This window comes from Trachypithecus francoisi, unplaced genomic scaffold (genome assembly GCF_009764315.1).
Source record: "Trachypithecus francoisi isolate TF-2019V2 unplaced genomic scaffold, Tfra_2.0 Lachesis_group20, whole genome shotgun sequence".
NCBI classification, from domain to species: domain Eukaryota; kingdom Metazoa; phylum Chordata; class Mammalia; order Primates; family Cercopithecidae; genus Trachypithecus; species Trachypithecus francoisi.
Genome location: NW_022681466.1, coordinates 55,041,658 through 55,059,027, shown reverse-complemented (window position 1 = coordinate 55,059,027; position 17,370 = coordinate 55,041,658). Strand labels below are relative to the sequence as shown.

At 50.9% G+C, this 17,370-nt stretch overlaps 1 protein-coding gene across 6 annotated transcripts in view; it reads left to right on the top strand.

The window, feature by feature from the left end:
- Positions 1-2,087: 2,087 nt before the first annotated feature.
- MYO18A (myosin XVIIIA) overlaps positions 2,088-17,370 on the top strand; it is a 106,873-nt gene continuing 91,590 nt past the window's right edge. For 5 of the 6 annotated variants that reach the window (XM_033181893.1, XM_033181891.1, XM_033181892.1 and 2 more), the window contains exon 1: positions 15,234-16,235. In XM_033181893.1, the coding sequence (XP_033037784.1) occupies positions 15,234-16,235 (1,002 nt within the window). Of the gene's footprint in view, positions 2,229-15,151; positions 16,236-17,370 lie in introns of those variants that run through there. The other variant, XM_033181879.1, reaches the window with a different exon arrangement.

Genomic DNA, 17,370 nt, shown 5'->3' with positions numbered 1-17,370 from the left:
AGTTTTATGGTTTTGTGTTTTACATTTAGGTATATCATCTATTCTGAGTTAATTTTTGTGATGGGTATAGGGTCTGTGTCTAGACCCTTTTTTTTTTTTTTTTGCATGTGGATGTCCAGTTTGTTGAAAAGCCCCATGTGTTGAAAAGACTAAGCTTATTTAATTTTCAAAACAAATTTTGAGGGAGGGAGTCACTGTTATTATCCCAATTTTTTGGATGAACAAAGTGAAGCACAGAGAGGTTTTATAAATCACCCAGAGTAACACAGCTAGTACTTGACAGAACTGAGATTTGAACCCAGGCAATTCAGCTCCAGAGTCCATGCATTCAACCCCTATCTATAATAATAATGTCTCCCTCATAGGTTCATTGTGAGGAATAGAGATAGTGTCCAGTATATAGCAGGGACTCAGGAAATACTAATGATAGTCATTGTCCTACCTAGCCTGCAAGGTTCCCCTCAAATGTCATGTTTTGGGGTTTTTGGGTTTTTTTTTTCTTTTTTGGAGACAGAGTCTTGCTCTGTCGCCCAGGCTGAAGTACAGTGGTGCAATCTCAGCTCACTGCAACCTCTGCTCCCCGGGTTCAAGAGATTCTCCTGCCTCAGTCTCCCAAGTAGCTGGGATTACAGACGTGCACTACCATGCCTGGTTAATTTTTTGTATTTTTAGTAGAGATGGGGATTCAAGGCCAGGCTGGTCTTGAATGCTGGCCTCAAGGGATCTGCCCGCCTCAGTCTCCCAAAGTGCTGGGATTACAGGCATGAGCCACCATGCCTGGCCTCAAATGTCATGTTTTTGAAGCTGCTCTTCTCACTCCTCAAGCCAAATAAGCCTGCCCTCATAGCACCTATCTCATCATCCAAGTTATGCCAGCATGGTGAACCCTGCTACTGTCACAGCTCAGCTCTACCTGTTCCCCATGTGATTTCCCTGGAGATATGTCACGTCTGATCTCCTTCTGTATCACCCCAAATGCCTGGGACTGCACTTGGCACTTAGCAGGCAGTTTGTCAAATTGAGTTTGAGTTGCATGTTATTCCAAAATGTGTATCCTACCTGGGTCTATTCCTCAGGAACTCCTAACTCTTACTCAACTCTTTGCTTTTGAGCCTCCTTGCTCCAGCCTTCCCTGGTCTGTCAGGTTGGGCTGCCCTTGCCTGGAGAAGTTCCTGTTTGGGCTGTCTAGGGAGGCAGCTGCCTTTGTCTGCTACACCCTTCTTCCTGCACCACCCCACTCAGTTTCTTCCACATTCTGGCGCACCCCACTCCAGCATGGACACTGCCCAGAAAAGTGTCTCCGTTTCTTTCTCCAAACTCCAGACATAGCACCTATCTTGGAGGCCTGGTATCTGGATGTCCCTTGGCCTCTCCTAGGAAGTATAAACTGTTTTCTTGGTGGGTAGAGCAGCTCACTTGATATTTACAGCATACGGTGGACCCAGGGCACTCCAAAGAGCTTCTGAAAGTGTTAATCTTGGCGTTGGTGAACGCCTTCAGGGAGTGAGTGGCACTTACAGCCATGGCTCCTGGGCCCCAGTACGCCTCTTGATCCACTCCACTTTGAGACAGGCCTCTATCAGACCAAGCTATTGAGAGTCTGTTTTTACCTTGGGGAGTGCATTCTGGCAGTGCCATCTCGGACATGGCAGGCAGTACCTGGTCTGGACTGAGCCTGGGGCACCATCCAGCAGGGCCCTGTGTGTGCCTCTGCAGAGCCACCTTGGGAAGTGGTGGCCAGTAAGACTTAATTGCTTCCTCTAGACAGCACTACCTTGAACACAGCCTGCAGAGTTCGGTGCCTGCCTTGGACAGCCCCTCTTCTATACGTTCATCATGACCCTGGTGCCTGTCCTGGGCAGTGCCACTCAGCCCCTTTCGGACCCTTTTCGGACAGCCTCCAGTGCCCAGTGCAGACAGAAACTCCAGGCAGGGCCTCTCTCAGACACAGCGAGAGGGGCTTCAGAGCCTACTGCGGACGGAGGCTGCGAGGGCAGCGCCCGGCCCGCCTGGCCCACGTCTGGCGGCGCGCACTGGCGCTGCCAGGCAGGCCGGGCGTTTATCCCCAGAGCAGCCAGCAGGGAGCTCCCTTTCGGCTCGGCTCGCGCGGTCGCTGGGGGCGGCGCTGAGCTGCGCCGCGCTGCGCTCTGCTCCAGCCCCGACCGGGCCGAGGCTGCTGGATGCCGCGTCTCCGTTTCTGCTGCCTGCCGGGCGGGCTCCGGTGGCCGGTGAGTGCGGGTCGGCGGCGGCTGCCGCTCGGTGGCGGGCCCGGCCCGGTGGGGCGGCGGGGCGGGCTCCGGCCGGGCGGGCGGGCGGGCGGCGGGGCCCGCCGGCTCCTCCTCCTCCCCTGTCCCCTGGAAGCAGCGGCCCGGACTCCCGGCTCCAGTCCCTGGCGGCGCCGTGGAGCTCGACGCCCGGGGGTGGGGGCCGACCGGGAGCGGCGGGGAAGGGGCACCACCGGCCCTTCCAGCCAACCTGGGGGAGCGCAGGGAGGCAGGACAGGGTGGCCTTCAGTGTGGGGGGATTTGGCGCTTGGAGGCGCCCAGGTGGCCCGGAGCTGCGGGGTGCGGGCTGCAGCCTCGGGGGTGGGGGGACTTCTCCTGCCCCGGCCCAGGCCTCCCGATGGAGCGAGCGAGCGAGCGGGGCGCTGAGGAAAGCAGCGGGGAAGGGGAGCACCTCTACCCAGCCTTTTATCCCTCCCGGCGGCCTTCACTCTTTCACTGCCGGGCCGACTGCGGGCTCCTCTCAAAGGAGCAGCTGCTAGACAGCTGGCAAAACAATAGAGACCCCGCTTCCCTGGGCCCCCTCCTCTTGGGACAGAAGATGAGGGGATGAATGGTGGCAGGCTTTGGGGATTAGGGAGTGCAGGCTGTACCCTGCGACTGAATGCTCACCTCACCTTTCCCTGCAGAGGGGTGGGGTGCGTGTGGGAAGGTCGGACAAGCTGCCCCAGGCCTCTGGAGAGACCGCCCCAACGCCCCGCCCTGCTAACCTGTCATGCCAGTTGTTTCGCCAATGGGAAGGGGAGGTGGTAGGGGTGGCTGCCCCCTCACCCTGCCCCTTGTTAGTGGGGGTGCGCTCCTTGGTCCCAAGCCTGGCCAGGAGTGTGGGTCATGTTCCAGGGTGCGATAAGGCCCGCAGGGACAGGCTAGGCATTGGGGCTTTGTTGTGGGGGTGGAGATGGGGGGAGTTGCCCTACTGCAAGGCACATGTGTCTTGCTGATTAGTTGGAAAGGTTGCGGCCAGAATGAGCCAGAGGTGGGGGGTGGGGGAGATGGGGAGAAAGACAGCCAGTTTGTTTTTGAGCCCGTATTCGTTTTGCCTGGCCACTTGACCAATGGGGCACGTGTTTGGCGCTGGCCTCATAGTGTGTGTTTGTGTGGGGAGGGCTCGGGGAATGCTTCCTGAGAGGGACTGTCCTGGTTAGGGCCTTCATGCCCTCAGATGGCCACTCAGAATTAAAGAATTGGGTTCCCTCCCCGCTTCACCCTGCCAATGACTTGGGCTAGTTAGTGTGGGTTCGTCTTGTCTTTTGGAGCCCCTGTCATGTCTGTGGCCGAGAAGACCTCATCAGTGCCCCCGTGGCGAGTGAGTTCTGGGAATTGTGTATGCACTGGGGCGCGCTGGAAGGGAGGGGAGGCCACCTGGATGATTAAGAGCGAGATCAGGCCGGGCGCGGTGGCTCACACCTGTAATCCCAGCACTTTGGGAGGCCGAGGCAGGCGGATCACCTGAGGTCAGGAGTTCGAGACCAGCCTCAACATGGATAAACCCTGTCTCTACTAAAAATACAAAATTAGCCAGGCGTGGTGGTGCATGCCTGTAATCCTAGCTACTTGGGAGGCTGAGGCAGGAGAATTGCTTGAACCTGGGAGGCCGAGGTTGCGGTGAGCTGAGATCGTGCCATTGCACTCCAGCCTGGGCAACAAGAGTGAAACTCTGTCTCAAAAAAAAAAAAAAAAAAAGCAAGATCATCTAAGGAGGACTGTGAGTACAGAGCCCATTGAATCAAGCCGCCTTTCCCTTGTGCTTTGGAGCCCTTTTCTTGAGCAGATTGGTGCCCTGTTGTCATAGCAACAGGCCTGGCCTAATGTTCCCCACCCTTTTTAGTTCAGGGGCTACTTTCTATTTGGGTATATTGAAAGTTGCTCTCCTGAGGTCTCTGGCTTCCTGACAAGCCTCACTGGCTCTTTGTCCATGGCTTCCCACCTCCTCAGCTTCCCCTCTGTTTTTTTGTGATGAAGGCTTTCCAGGAAACATCCTCCTAGTTTCTGGATTTGACATGACGGGTTATATATAGCCTCGGGTGGAGGTGTGCTTGTCCATTTTGGGTTGAGGACATCGGGGTTGTGGCCTCAATTCCAGGAAAACCATGGCTTTGGGGGCAGCTATTGTATTGAGGGGATTAGGGGAATGAGAAGGGTTGTAGGTGGGGGTGGAGGGTGGGCATGGGGGGGCCACAGGCTGGTGGTCACTTGCTTTGGGAGCTTTGAACTTTGAACAGCTGATGACCTGGTGCCTGGTAGCTCTGAGTGTCTAGTTTGTTTACTCTCTCCTGGCCTGGCCCAGGTGCTAGAGTGTGTGCCTGAGGACTTCCTCCTGCATGCGCCCCAGACTTTCCTCATGTGGGTTATGCCCTTCCTGACTCCCACCTGGTCTCTCAGCCTCACTCCTGGGCCGTCTGGGTAGCCAGCCAGTTCCCTGGAGGACCCCTCACTGGCCCTGGTAGTGGCTGTTCATTGAGGAGTGCATGTGTCTTCAGAAACTGGGCCTGAAAACTCTGGGTCCCCCAGAGGCAGGTACCTAAAGGTGGACTGGGTGGGGCAGAACTGGGGCTCCTGTGAAAGGAAGAATCCACCCTGCTGAGGTGGAGCTGGGAGTTGTTGGAACTCAGGAAGCCTTCATCCTGACTTGGTGTGTCACAGGTCTCCAGGGCAGCAGGGTTGTTCTTACTCCTTGAAAGTAGAGACCTCCCCAGCCAGATCCTCTCACCTGGAGTGGACGCCACAGGCAAGAACCAGAGCATCCATGTGAGCTGGGTTTTGTTAATGGCCCGGGGTCCCAGGCTTGAGTGTGGTGGGAAAACCGAGGGGCCCTAGCTGGTTGTAGTTTAAAGGTTTGGGGCAGTAGAAGGGCCCACCCAGCCCACTCTCTGCTGTAATTGACAGGTTCCCACAGGACTTGGGATGGGTAGGGGGGCTTGATGGAGTTTAAGTTCTGCTTTAGGGTCAGACCCCTGGGTGCTTTAAGATCTGCACACCCCACCCCTATCACCTTTTTTTCCCCCTAGCATTTTCCAAGGTGGCTTGAATGAGAGGAGGTGGGGAGGTGCTGAGGTAGGAGCTGGATTGGGAGGGGTGGTGAGCAGACCTGGTGAGCCTGCACTCCCCACCTTCACTTCCCTGCCCTTCTCTTGAAGTAGGAATTGCAGGGCTTGTAAAATGTCAATTTCCCTTGACATTTCAAACTTTAGAGTCAGGAAGCAGTTTTGGTTGTTGGACTGATGATTTTACAGGACTCAGGGCCCTTTCTGTCTGCCAAGTACTTTATCATCACTTACAAGTGATTATTGTGATTATTCTCTGATATTCAGAGAGGTTGGATGATGGGCTGAAGGTCACACAGCAAGTCGCAGGTAGAGCGGGATTACAACCTGCAGTGTGTAGTTGAGCAGAATACCTCCCCAGCAGAGGCTGAGGGCCAAGTCTGAGCTCTCAGGCTCTTGAAGATACTGTAGCTGAAATAGTGAAGGCCTAGAGAGGGGAGGGGACTTGCTCAAGGTCACACGGAAGGGGCTATTAGCGGAGCTGAGCGACCAGCGGTGCACCTGGAAGAGCAGCAGGGGACTTGGCGGGGCCGCAGGAGCTCTCTCCCCCTTGCGTTCGTCCCGTGCCCGCGGGATTGCTGCGTTCCGAGGGAGATGGGATCGCAGCGGGAAGCGCCGCGGGCGGCTGCGCCGGCCCAGCCGCGGGGAAACGCCGAAGGCCGCCCGGCTCACCGCGCGGCGGCGGGAGGGCCGGCTGATGTCACGTGAGAAGCGTGCAGTCGGAGTGAGGGAGCACACCTGGAGCCAGATAAGCTCCGTGTGACCTGGCAGGGAGTCACCCGGCACTGCGGAGCTCAGCACAGCCAGCCGAGAGGAGGCTCACCCTGGAGCGCGCAGCCAGGCCAGGTGCTGGCGACCCCGCCGGCCGCCGCTACAACCCTCGGCGCGGGGCAGAGCCGGGATGGGGGCCCCGGGGCAGAGCCGGGATGGGGGCCCCGGGGCTGGAGGAAACGGCCGCTCAGGGAGGTCAGAGGTCAAGGGAGAGAGGCCGGCTCTTTCGGGAAAGTATTTCCTTTGTATTTATTTATGAGTGTGGTGTGGGGGTAGGAGGACTGACCTAAGAATCTATCCGCCACAGCCAAGTCTGGGCACCCTTGTCTTGGGACTCTAACGTTATAGTTTCCATTTCCTGGGTTTTTTTTTTCTTCTTTCTTTCTTTTGCTAGCTGCAGGGTGACCCATTTAAATGTGTCCCCACTTACAGCCACAAGACACCAGTGAGCTCTATTTTAACTAAGTCCCCTAAGCCACCGAAACTTTTTCAAGACATGAAGGCAATCCTTAAACTGACCATTACCCTGTTTGCAGCTTTACTGCTAGTGGATTACCTACTAGTTTGTCCAGACATTTATTTTAGTCTGGAAAAAAGTTGAATCATTAGGTAGAAAGCTAAAGCATTACTAAAGTGTTACCCTTCTTCTCCCCTACTCTCCAGAGATGACCACTGATCGATTTTTGGATCGAATTTTTCCAGACTTGCTGCTTTTTTTTAGAAGGAGTCTTGCCCTATTGCCGGGGCTGGAGTGCAGTGGTAATCTCGGCTCACTGCAAACTCCGCCTCCTGGGTTCAGGCGATTCTCTGCCTCAGCCTCCCCAGTAGCTGGGATTGCAGGCGCCCACCACCACGCCCGGCTACTTTTTTGTATTTTTAGTAGAGACGGGGTTTCACCATCTTGGCCAGGCTGGTCTTGAACTCCTGACCTCGTCATCCACCTGCCTCGGCCTCCCAGAGTGCTGGGATTACAGGCATGAGCCACCGCGTCTGGCCAGACTGCTTTTTAAAAGCTTATTTATAACTATTTTAAAATGTCCTGTAGGAGGCCAGACGCAGTGGCTCACACCTGTAATCCCAGGACTTTGGGAGGCCGAGATAGGCAGATCTCTTGAGCCCAGCAATTTGAGACCAGGCTGGGCAACATGGAGAGACCCTGTCTCTACAAAAAATACAAAAATTAGCTGGGTGTGGTGGGGCATGCCTGTAGTCCCGGCTACTGAGGAGGCTGAAGTGGGAAGGATCGCTTGAGCCCCAGGAGGTTGAGGCTGCAGTGAACTGAGATGGCACGACCACACTCTAGCCTGGAGGACACAGTGAGACCCTGGCTCAAAAAAAAAAAAAAAAAAAGATGAAAGAAAGGTAGAAGAAAAATGATAGATAATCCGACTCCCTAAAGCTCCTAGGTGTAAGCAAATACACATTTACCAGATGAATGTTCTTATAAAAAATTAAAATATAGCCTGGATGTGGTGGCCCATGCCTATAATCCCAGCACTTTGGAGGCCAAGGTGGGTGGACCGCTTGAAGCCAGGAGTTCAAGATCAGCCTGACCAACATGGTGAGACCTCATCTCTATTATTTAAAAAAAGAAAAAAAAAAATTAAAATACGGATGAAACACAAGTCTATATGACCCTTCTACAATTCCGGTCTCCTCCCCAGAGCATACGTTTTTCCTACACATATGCAAATATTGTACAAATGTACATGTAATATAGGTTTTTAAATTTTAGCAAAATTATAAACTATCCTGCAACCGGTTTTTTCACTTAACAATATAGTATAGAATGTTTCCAGGTCAGTGTATACAAGTCTACTTCATTCTTTTTACTTTTACTTATACAACTGCTCAGTTGTATAATTTAGCTTTTTTTTTTTTTTTTTGAGATGGAGTCTTGCCCTCTCGTGCAGGCTGGAGTGCAATGGCATGATCTTGGCTCACTGCAACCTCCACCTCCTGGATTCAAGTGATTCTTCTGCCTCAGCCTCCTGAGTAGCTGGGATTACAGGTGCGCCACTACACTGGCAAATTTTTGTGTTTTTAGTAAAGATGGGGTTTCACCATGTTGGCCAGGCTGGTCTCGAACTCCTGACCTCAAGTGATCCACCTGCCTCAACCTCCCAAAATGTTGGGATTACAGGTGTGAGCCACCATGCCCAGCCTTTTTTTTTTTTTTTTTTTTTGAGACATAATCTCCCTCTACCTAGGCTAGAGCACAGTAGCATGAATCTTGGCTCATGCAGCCTTGACCTCCTAGGCTCAAGTGATATTCTCCCACGTCAACCTCCCAAGTAGCTGGTATTACAGGTGTGCACCACTGCCTAGCTACTTTTTAAAAAAAAATTTGTGGAGTCAGAGTCCCACTATGTTGTCCAGGCTAGTCTCAAACTCCTGGGCTCAAGCAGTCCTCCTGCCTTGGCCTCCCAAAGTGCTGGAATTAGAGGCCTGAGCCACTGCACCTGGCCAGTTTTACTATTCTCTAGTAAGGACTTTTATATTTATAGACTTGCTATTATAAACAGTGATTCAAGGATTAGCCGTGTGTATTATGTGAATGTACCTATAGATGTCTTATAATGGAATTGCCCAAAGAATATGTACATAAATATTTTCATATGCCAGGTGCAGTGGTGGTGCCTATAATCCTAGCTACTCAGGAGGCTGAGGCAGGAGGATTGCTTGGGGCCAGGAGTTTGAGACCAGCCTGGACAGAATAGCAAGACCCTGTGTCTAAAACGATTTTTAAAAAGTTAGCCAGTAATGGTGGCGCACACTTGTAGTCCCAGCTACTGAGGAGGCTGAGACAGGGGGATCACTTGAGCCCAGGAGTTCAAGGCTGCAGTGATCTATGACTGAGCCACCAAACTTCAGCCTGGGTGACAAAGCAAGACCTTGTCTCTTAAAAAAAAATTTTTTTTTCATAGATACTACTAACTTGACCTCTGAAAATATATTAGTTGGTGCAAAAGTAATTGAGGTTTTTGCCATTAAAAGTTAACGGCAAAAACCACAATTACTTTTGCACCAACCTACCAATTTGTGTTTCCACCAAGACTTATGAGACTCCCTGCATCCCATGCCCTAATTGATTGATGTTATCAGTCTTCGTAGTTTTTACCAAACTGCTAATTGAAAATAGTATACCTCAATTTCACATGTCTGTGAATATTGTGGAGGCTGAATACCTGTTCATGTTTGTTGGCCATTTGTATTTCTGTCCCTACAAATTGCCTGTCCATAGTATCCTTGGCACTAACTACGTGGGCCCTCTGGACTCAAGCCAGTGTGATCCAGCTTGGCCTTGTGCTTATCAAGTTACCTTCACTTCTTTGGACTTTACTTTCCATATACAAAGGTTTTGATTTATTTTAGTCATACTTGTGCTGATAGTCATTTGTGCACTCTGTTATCCTCTCTACTGTCCCATTTAGATGGCAAAAAATGTGCCCTGCTACTATTAGGTACCTCTCTGAGGGTAATTAAATGCATTTCATTTAATTCTGCCACCTTTAGGTGGTAGGTACCATTATTATCTGCATTTTACAGATGAGGAAATGGAGACATGGAGGCCTTAAGTGACTTGCCTGAGATTGCATAGCTATTTACTCAGATTTTTTTTCATTTGTATTTAATTTTTTTTTTTTAGACGGAGTCTTGTTCTATTGCCCAGGCTGGAGTGCAGTGGCGCGATCTCAGCTCACTGCAACCTCTGCCTCCCAGGTTCCAGCGATTCTCCTGCCTCAGCTTCCTGAGTAGCTGGGATTACAGGCGCGTGTCACCATGCCCAGCTACTTTTAGTAGAGATGAGGTTTCACCATGTTGACCAGGCTGGTTTCGAACACCAGATCTCAGGTGATCTGCCCTCCTCAGCCTCCCAAAGTGCTAGGATTACAGGCATGAGCCATCGCATCTGGTCCTATTTACTCAGATTTGTTCACAGGTTTGTTACTTGATGTCCAAAGCCTGAGATCTGACACTGGACTTATCTATCTTTATGTTGCTTGCCTTTAGGAAGTGACTGATAGATACATATTTTTTCCCAAAATTTTATCACAATGACCTGCAAACATTCAGAAAAGTTAAAGAATTTTGCAGAGAATACTCTTCATCTCCTAAATTCTACAATTAACATTTTCCTATCCTTGCTTTTACACATCTTTATCCCTTGGTCCATCCATCAGGCTATGGTTTTTTTTTTTTTTTTTTTTTGAGACAGGGTCTCACTCTGTTACCCAGGCTGGAATGCAATGGCATGATTGTGGCTCACTGTAGCCTCGACCTCCCAGGCTCAGGTGATCTTCCCACCTTAGCCTCCCAAGTAGTTCCCACAGGCATGCACCACCACATCCAGATACCTTTTTGTATTTTGAGTAGAGATAGGGCTTTGCCATGTTGCCCAGGCTTGCCTCCAACTCCTGAGCTCAAGCGATCTGCCCATCTCGGCCTCCCAAAGTGTTGGGATTATAGGTGTGAGCCACCTTGCCCAACCTCTTCAAGATGTCTTAAAATTTTATGCATTTCAAAGTAAAATGTAGACATCAGTATATTTCGCCCCAAATACTTTAACATATATATCATTCACTAGAGTTCAATATTTATTTATAGTTCTTTTGAGTGAATATTTACAAACAATAATGCACAAATCTTTTTTTTTTCTTTTTTTTTTTTTTTGAGACGGAGTCTCGCTCTGTCTCCCAGGTTAGAGTGCAGTGGCGCGATCTTGGCTCACTACAACCTACGTCTCCCAGGTTCAAGCGATTCTCCTGCCTCAGCCTTCCTAGTAGCTGGGACTACAGGCGCGTGCCACCATGCCCGGCTAATTTTTTGTATTTTTAGTAGAGACGGGTTTCAGGATGGTCTCGATCTCCTGACCTCGTGATCCACCAACGTTGGCCTCCCAAAGTGCTGGGATTACAGGCGTGAGCCACCCTGCCTGGCTGAATGCACAAATCTTATGTGCACCATTTGATGACTTGACAAATGCATATACTTATCAACCCAAACCACTGTCAATATACAGGACACGAACATCACCCCAAAAAGTTCCCTCATGTGATCCCACTCCTACCGCCACCGTAGGTTAGTTTTGCCTGCACTAGAACTTCATATAAAGAGCATCATACCAATATGTAGTCTTTGTCAAAGACTTCTTTCCCTCTCACTTGAAATCATGATTTTGAAGTTAATCCCTATTGTGTGTATCTTTAGTTGTTTCCTTTTTCTTGCTGAGTAGTATTCCATTGCATGAATATGAACATTGTTTATGCACTCTCTGATGGACAGATAGATGTATATTTGAGTTGAATGGTCATTGCCTTCAGGATGCTTACTCTCTTAAAGTGATAGAGCAGCTAAGTTGACAGATTGTACTTTCCTTTTGTTTTTGGGGATAGTAAGATCAAGATAATTCGGGTCCATACCCTAACTTACATAGATGCCTTCCTTTTCTTAAAATTAAGAAAAACTTCTTAGAGTATGGTGAGGAGAGAAACGCAGAAAAGGAGGTCAGGAAAATTGTAAGGTTACCTTCACTGGAGTGGAGGGAGAGGGTAGGAGAGGAAGGGGAGGCAGATAGAAACTGCAGCCTCGGATAGGGAGTAGGAAGGTGGTGGTATCAGAGCTGTTGGAGACTTTGGACCTGAGGCCAGGAGGTGCCGGAAAGTGCAAGGTCTACAAGAAGGCGACAGAGCAGCAGTTGCATTGCAGATCTGATCCTGGACGGGAGACTGCAGGCAGCCAGGCAGGTCTAGAGTCAGGAGAGAAGGTCTGCAGCCAGGCCTGGCGATTATGGGGATGGCGGTGGGGAAGAGGTGCCTTGTGAGCTGTGTAGATGGTGGTGGCAGGACAGAGGTGGTGAGGGCAGGGACATAGCTGCAATTCTCTGAAGGCCCCAGGGTTGGAATGAGAAGGGTGCCTTTGGCAGAAGGTTAATAACTTAACCTGTGTCCACAGGAGAATTAGATATTTAGAATTTTAGAGCCAGAAGAGATCTAGATCATACTGTAGTTCAACCTTGAGCAGAGTGACAGGCTCAAGGTTCCCCAGTGATTTTTTGGCAGATCCAGGCCTAGATACCAAATCTCCTAAAACTTCTGGCCAGCGCCATTCCTTGTGCTGCTGCTGTGACCATCTGCTGTCCTGCCTGCCACAATGACAGTGAGGAACAAGCTTTTGCTGAGACTTTTTCAGGGATCTTTCCAGCCCAAAGATCCTAGAATTCTGGGAGCTCCTTTCCACTCATACTACTCAGCAATCTAGCCCCTAGCAAAGAGCCAGGATTGGGTAAGCATTATAGACCGAGAATTGGGTGTCTTGGTGGGACAGCATTATAGTCAGTTGGGTTCTCTGTCGTTGGACTGAGGCCAAGATACTCTTGTTGTCCCATCCAAGTCCCCAAGGTGGATTTTTTTCTTCATTTCTCCCACAAGTGCCCCTGGAGTTATCTTCTAAACCATCCCTTTAAGATGATGCAAGCAGTGGTAGGTGAGGTATAAGGTGGGCTGTAATAGCTGAAGATCCCACATCTTGGTTTATGGTAGGTCTGTGCCACACCCCATCAACATTCAGGAGGAGAGAGGCTCCCCTTGTCACAGTAGAGCCCTGAAGAGAGAATGCTGGCTGTCAGGTACCCCTCCACCCCAAATCAGTTCAGACTACCTGGCCAAGGCCCCTGGCTGTGTGCCTTTTCGGCCCTCGATTTCCTGTTTTCTAACTCCCAGGTACTGTGCATGTAGCATTTAGAACCAACAAGTTCAAGGCTGGGCGTGGTGGCTCATGCCTGTAATCCCAGCACTTTGTGGGGCCGAGGCAGGCAGATTACAAGGTCAGGAGATTGAGACCATCCTGGCTAACACGGTGAAAACCCGTCTGCACTAAAAATACAGAAAATTAGCCGGGCGTGGTGGCAGGCACCTGTAGTCCCAGCTACTCGGGAGGCTGAGACAGGAGAATGGCGTGAACCTGGTAGGCTGAGGTTGCAGTGAGCTGAGATGGCGCCACCTCTGCCTCCTGGGTTCAAGTGATTCTCATGCCTCAGCCACCTGAATAGCTGGGATTACAGGCGTGCACCATCACGCCTGGCTCATTTTTGTGTTTTTAGTAGACAGGGGGTTTTACTATGTTGGCCAGGCTAGTCTCTAACTCTTAACCTCAGGTGATCCGCCCGCCTCGGCCTCCCAAAGTGTGGGATTATAGGCATGAATGGTCTTGAACTTCTGACCTCAAGTGATCTGCCTGCCTCAGCCTCCTAAAGTATTAGGGATTACAGGCATGAGCCACTGCACCTGGCCTTGAATTATATTTCTTATGGACAGCACTGCTCTAGAAAGGAGATGAGTTGGTATGCCAGGAGCAGCACAAGTCAGGATGCTGGGCAGGGGGAAGCAATTAGCCATTGCACTAGGGCCTTTGGGAATTTCTGACCTTGATACCTTCCTGAGCATTGTACCAGGGTTGAAGGATGGTCCCTCTCAGTAGACTGGGGATCCTGGAGGGCCCTGCTTGGTTGTGGGGGTGGGGCACACAGAGAGGAAAGGCCTGTCCAGGGCCTGGCAAGAGGCCATTACTAGAAGGGATGAGATTATAGATCCCATGTCTGAAACTCAGAGGGGTAGACTTTCAGAGAGAGAAAAAAATGTCATTTAATTTCCAATTAGGTGACATGGCCTATTTCTTCTTCTTGTTCCCTCCTGGTTAGAACAAGAAAGACTCTCAACTCTTCCCCACCAGGTTTTTATCGGTCCTGTCCCGTTAGATGTGCAGGGGGTTGGGTAGGTTGGTGGGTAGGTTGCACACACCCTGGGACTGGGATTTTCTTTCAGGCTACCACAGCTTTCTTCCTGGGGCTATATTTAGGTGTTGGTCTGGGGAAAAGGATGTGAATTTTTTAGGATCCTGTTTATCCAGTGGACCCTACCCCACCCCCACCTCGCAGCTGTCTATCCTCTGTTTGGTCTGGAACTTCCCTTCCTTCTCTTGCTGCTTTACTTTGGTCACCCAGGCCCTAGAAAGAACACAATATTTGCCACTGAATCCCGACATCACCATTTATGAACTGTGTGACAACTAACATATACTTAATTTTCTGTGTCCCATTTTCCTCCTTTGTACAGTGGAAATAATGATGTCTACCTTGCAGGAATGCTATGAGGTTCAGAGGAGATAGTGCATGTAAAGTACCTGGCATTAGGCCTAGGCAGTGGTGGTCATTAAATAAATGTTGATTCCTTTGAGGTCTTCTGTTAGGCAGTGGCCAAGGGTGCTACTCTAGGGATAACAGGCTCAGGAAAGAGCCCAAAGAATGGGATGTCTGTTACTTAAACAAATATTGTCTGTGGGAGGTGACGTTGCATTGAGTCCCTTTTCTTTTTCCTTTGAGTTTGAATCTTGTTTTTTTTTTGAGACAGGGTCTCACGGTGTTGCCCAGGCTGGAGTAGTGTGATCATAGTTCACTGCAACCTCGACCTCCTGGGCTCAAGCAATCCTCAGATTCCCAAGTAGCTAGGACTGTGGGCATGCACCATCACGCCTGGCTAATTTTAAAAATATTTTTGTAGAGATAGGATCTCACTATGTTGTCCAGGCTGGTCTTAAACTCCTGGGCTCAATTGATCCTCTTGCTTCAGCCTCCCAAAGTGCTAGGATTACAGGCATGAGCCACCCTGCCCGGCGTGTGTTTGAATCTTAAGTCAGGTCCCAGGTTGGCTTGAAGTATTCTCTTACCAGGAGGTCAGATCTCCCACATACTATCTCCAAGTACACCTAAGCCTTGGTCTATCAAGGATTCAAAGAAATGACAGGCTTTGGAATCTGGGCTTTTACCGCCTTATCTAAACCTCAAGTTTCCTTGTTTGTAAAACGGGGTAATAATAGTCACTACCTATAGAAAGGCTGTAAGGATTAAATCAATGGAGACAATAGTGGGTAAAGCAGAGTGCCTGGCACATAGCTAGCACCCACTGAGGAGTAGCTGTATCATTTGGTTATGTCTGGACTAGAGACACATGAGGCCCTGTTGGAATAACCTTTCTCTCTCTGTGTTTCTGTTTGCAGCAGCAAAGTGGGACACTAAGGCCCTGTGCTAAGCACTCATAATCCTCTGGGGGTGCTACCCCATACAAACAGCACCCCCACCATGTTTAACCTAATGAAGAAAGACAAGGACAAAGATGGCGGGCGGAAGGAGAAGAAGGAGAAAAAGGAGAAAAAGGAGCGGATGTCAGCGGCAGAGCTTCGGAGCCTGGAGGAGATGAGCCTGCGACGCGGCTTCTTCAACCTGAACCGCTCCTCCAAGCGTGAATCCAAGACGCGCCTGGAAATCTCCAACCCTATCCCCATCAAGGTGGCCAGCGGCTCTGACCTGCACCTAACTGACATTGACTCCGACAGTAACCGGGGCAGCATCATCCTGGATTCGGGCCATCTAAGCACAGCCAGCTCCAGCGATGACCTCAAGGGTGAGGAGGGCAGCTTCCGTGGCTCGGTGCTGCAGCGGGCAGCCAAGTTCGGCTCACTGGCCAAGCAGAACTCACAGATGATTGTCAAGCGCTTTTCCTTCTCCCAGCGTAGCCGGGATGAGAGCGCCTCAGAAACCTCGACGCCCTCAGAGCACTCTGCCGCCCCCTCACCACAGGTGGAGGTGAGGACTCTAGAGGGACAGCTGGTGCAGCATCCTGGCCCAGGCATCCCTCGGTGCCCAGGGCACCGATCCCGAGCCCCTGAGCTAGTGACTAAAAAATTCCCAGTCGACCTGCGCCTGCCCCCCGTGGTGCCCCTGCCCCCACCTGCCCTCCGGGAGCTGGAGCTGCAACGACGGCCCACTGGAGACTTTGGCTTCTCCCTGCGGCGCACAACCATGCTGGATCGCGGCCCTGAGGGCCAGGCCTATCGGCGGGTGGTCCACTTTGCTGAGCCTGGTGCAGGCACCAAGGACCTGGCCTTGGGGCTGGTGCCAGGAGATCGACTGGTGGAGATTAATGGGCACAATGTGGAGAGCAAGTCCAGGGATGAAATTGTGGAGATGATCCGGCAGTCAGGGGACAGCGTACGGCTCAAGGTGCAGCCCATTCCAGAGCTCAGCGAACTCAGCAGGAGCTGGCTGCGGAGTGGCGAGGGACCTCGCAGGGAGCCATCCGATGTGAGTGCTTCCCTGGGCACCTGGGCTGAGCAGGGATGGGGAATGTGGGCACTTCCTGCTGTTGTGCTTGACTGGGTAATCAGGGTCCCCACGAGCTGCGATCAAAGCCGAGCAGTGTGTAAGTGGGGAAGCCGTGCTGCTCTCTGAGCCTGTGGGGAAGCATGAGCTCAGGAGAAGGTGCCCCGTGCTCATTATCCTCTGGGGGTTCCACCCCTACAAACATCACCCCCACCATGTTTAACCTAATGAAGAAAGACAAGGACATTAAAGGAGTCACACCTTTGTCTCTCAGCCATGTCTGGGAGCTGAGGACAAGTCCCCAGAGATTCACTCCGATAGAGTTCTGAGCAGTTTGGCCCGGCCTCATGGTTTTGTGGTTCCCTCCAGTGTTCTGTGTCTGTTGGATTGACTTAACTGAATTCAGCATAATGCCTTTCTCAAGGGTGATGGGCTAGACCAAACTCTGCTTGAACCTTAGTTTCAGCTCTGGAGCCCTCGAGAGAGGTCTGCTGTTGGTTAGTAATTACTGTGAAAGTATTCAGCTTCTCCATTACAAGGATGGGTTAGGGGTTTGGGCACCATATTTCCTGAGCCCTAAATTGGGGTGTATAGGCTAACCTGTGTCACTTCCAGATATAAGAGACAATCTGGATGGTAAAACACAATATTTCCGTGTTATTTAGATCTTGGGGATAAAAAAGACAAATGATTTCAAATTAGGGCTATCATGGAACATCTGAGATGTACAGCTGGTATGATTATATCTTTGGGAAAGATGACCTCAGGCCAGAGCCTCCTCTTGCCCCTGAGTGAGCAAAGGAATACCAGGTGAGGCTGCAGAGAGAGCAGGGGCAGATCACGGAGGACCTTATAAGTCACAGTTGGAATTCAGATTTCATCCCGGTGAAATGGGATCATTGATGGGTTCGAAGCAGGGGAGTAACTGGATCTGATTTATAAAGGTCACTTGGGCTCCAAGAGTCTTTATTACCTCTCCTGGAAGGAGAAAAAGCGTGGACCTGGAAAAGCAAGAGGAATAAAACCCATACAGATAGTATGTCCTGACTGTCCCTGAGATCCCAGCTGCCCATGCAAAAAGAGCAGCAGGAAGCACAGGAGCAGAGAGGTTTAGATA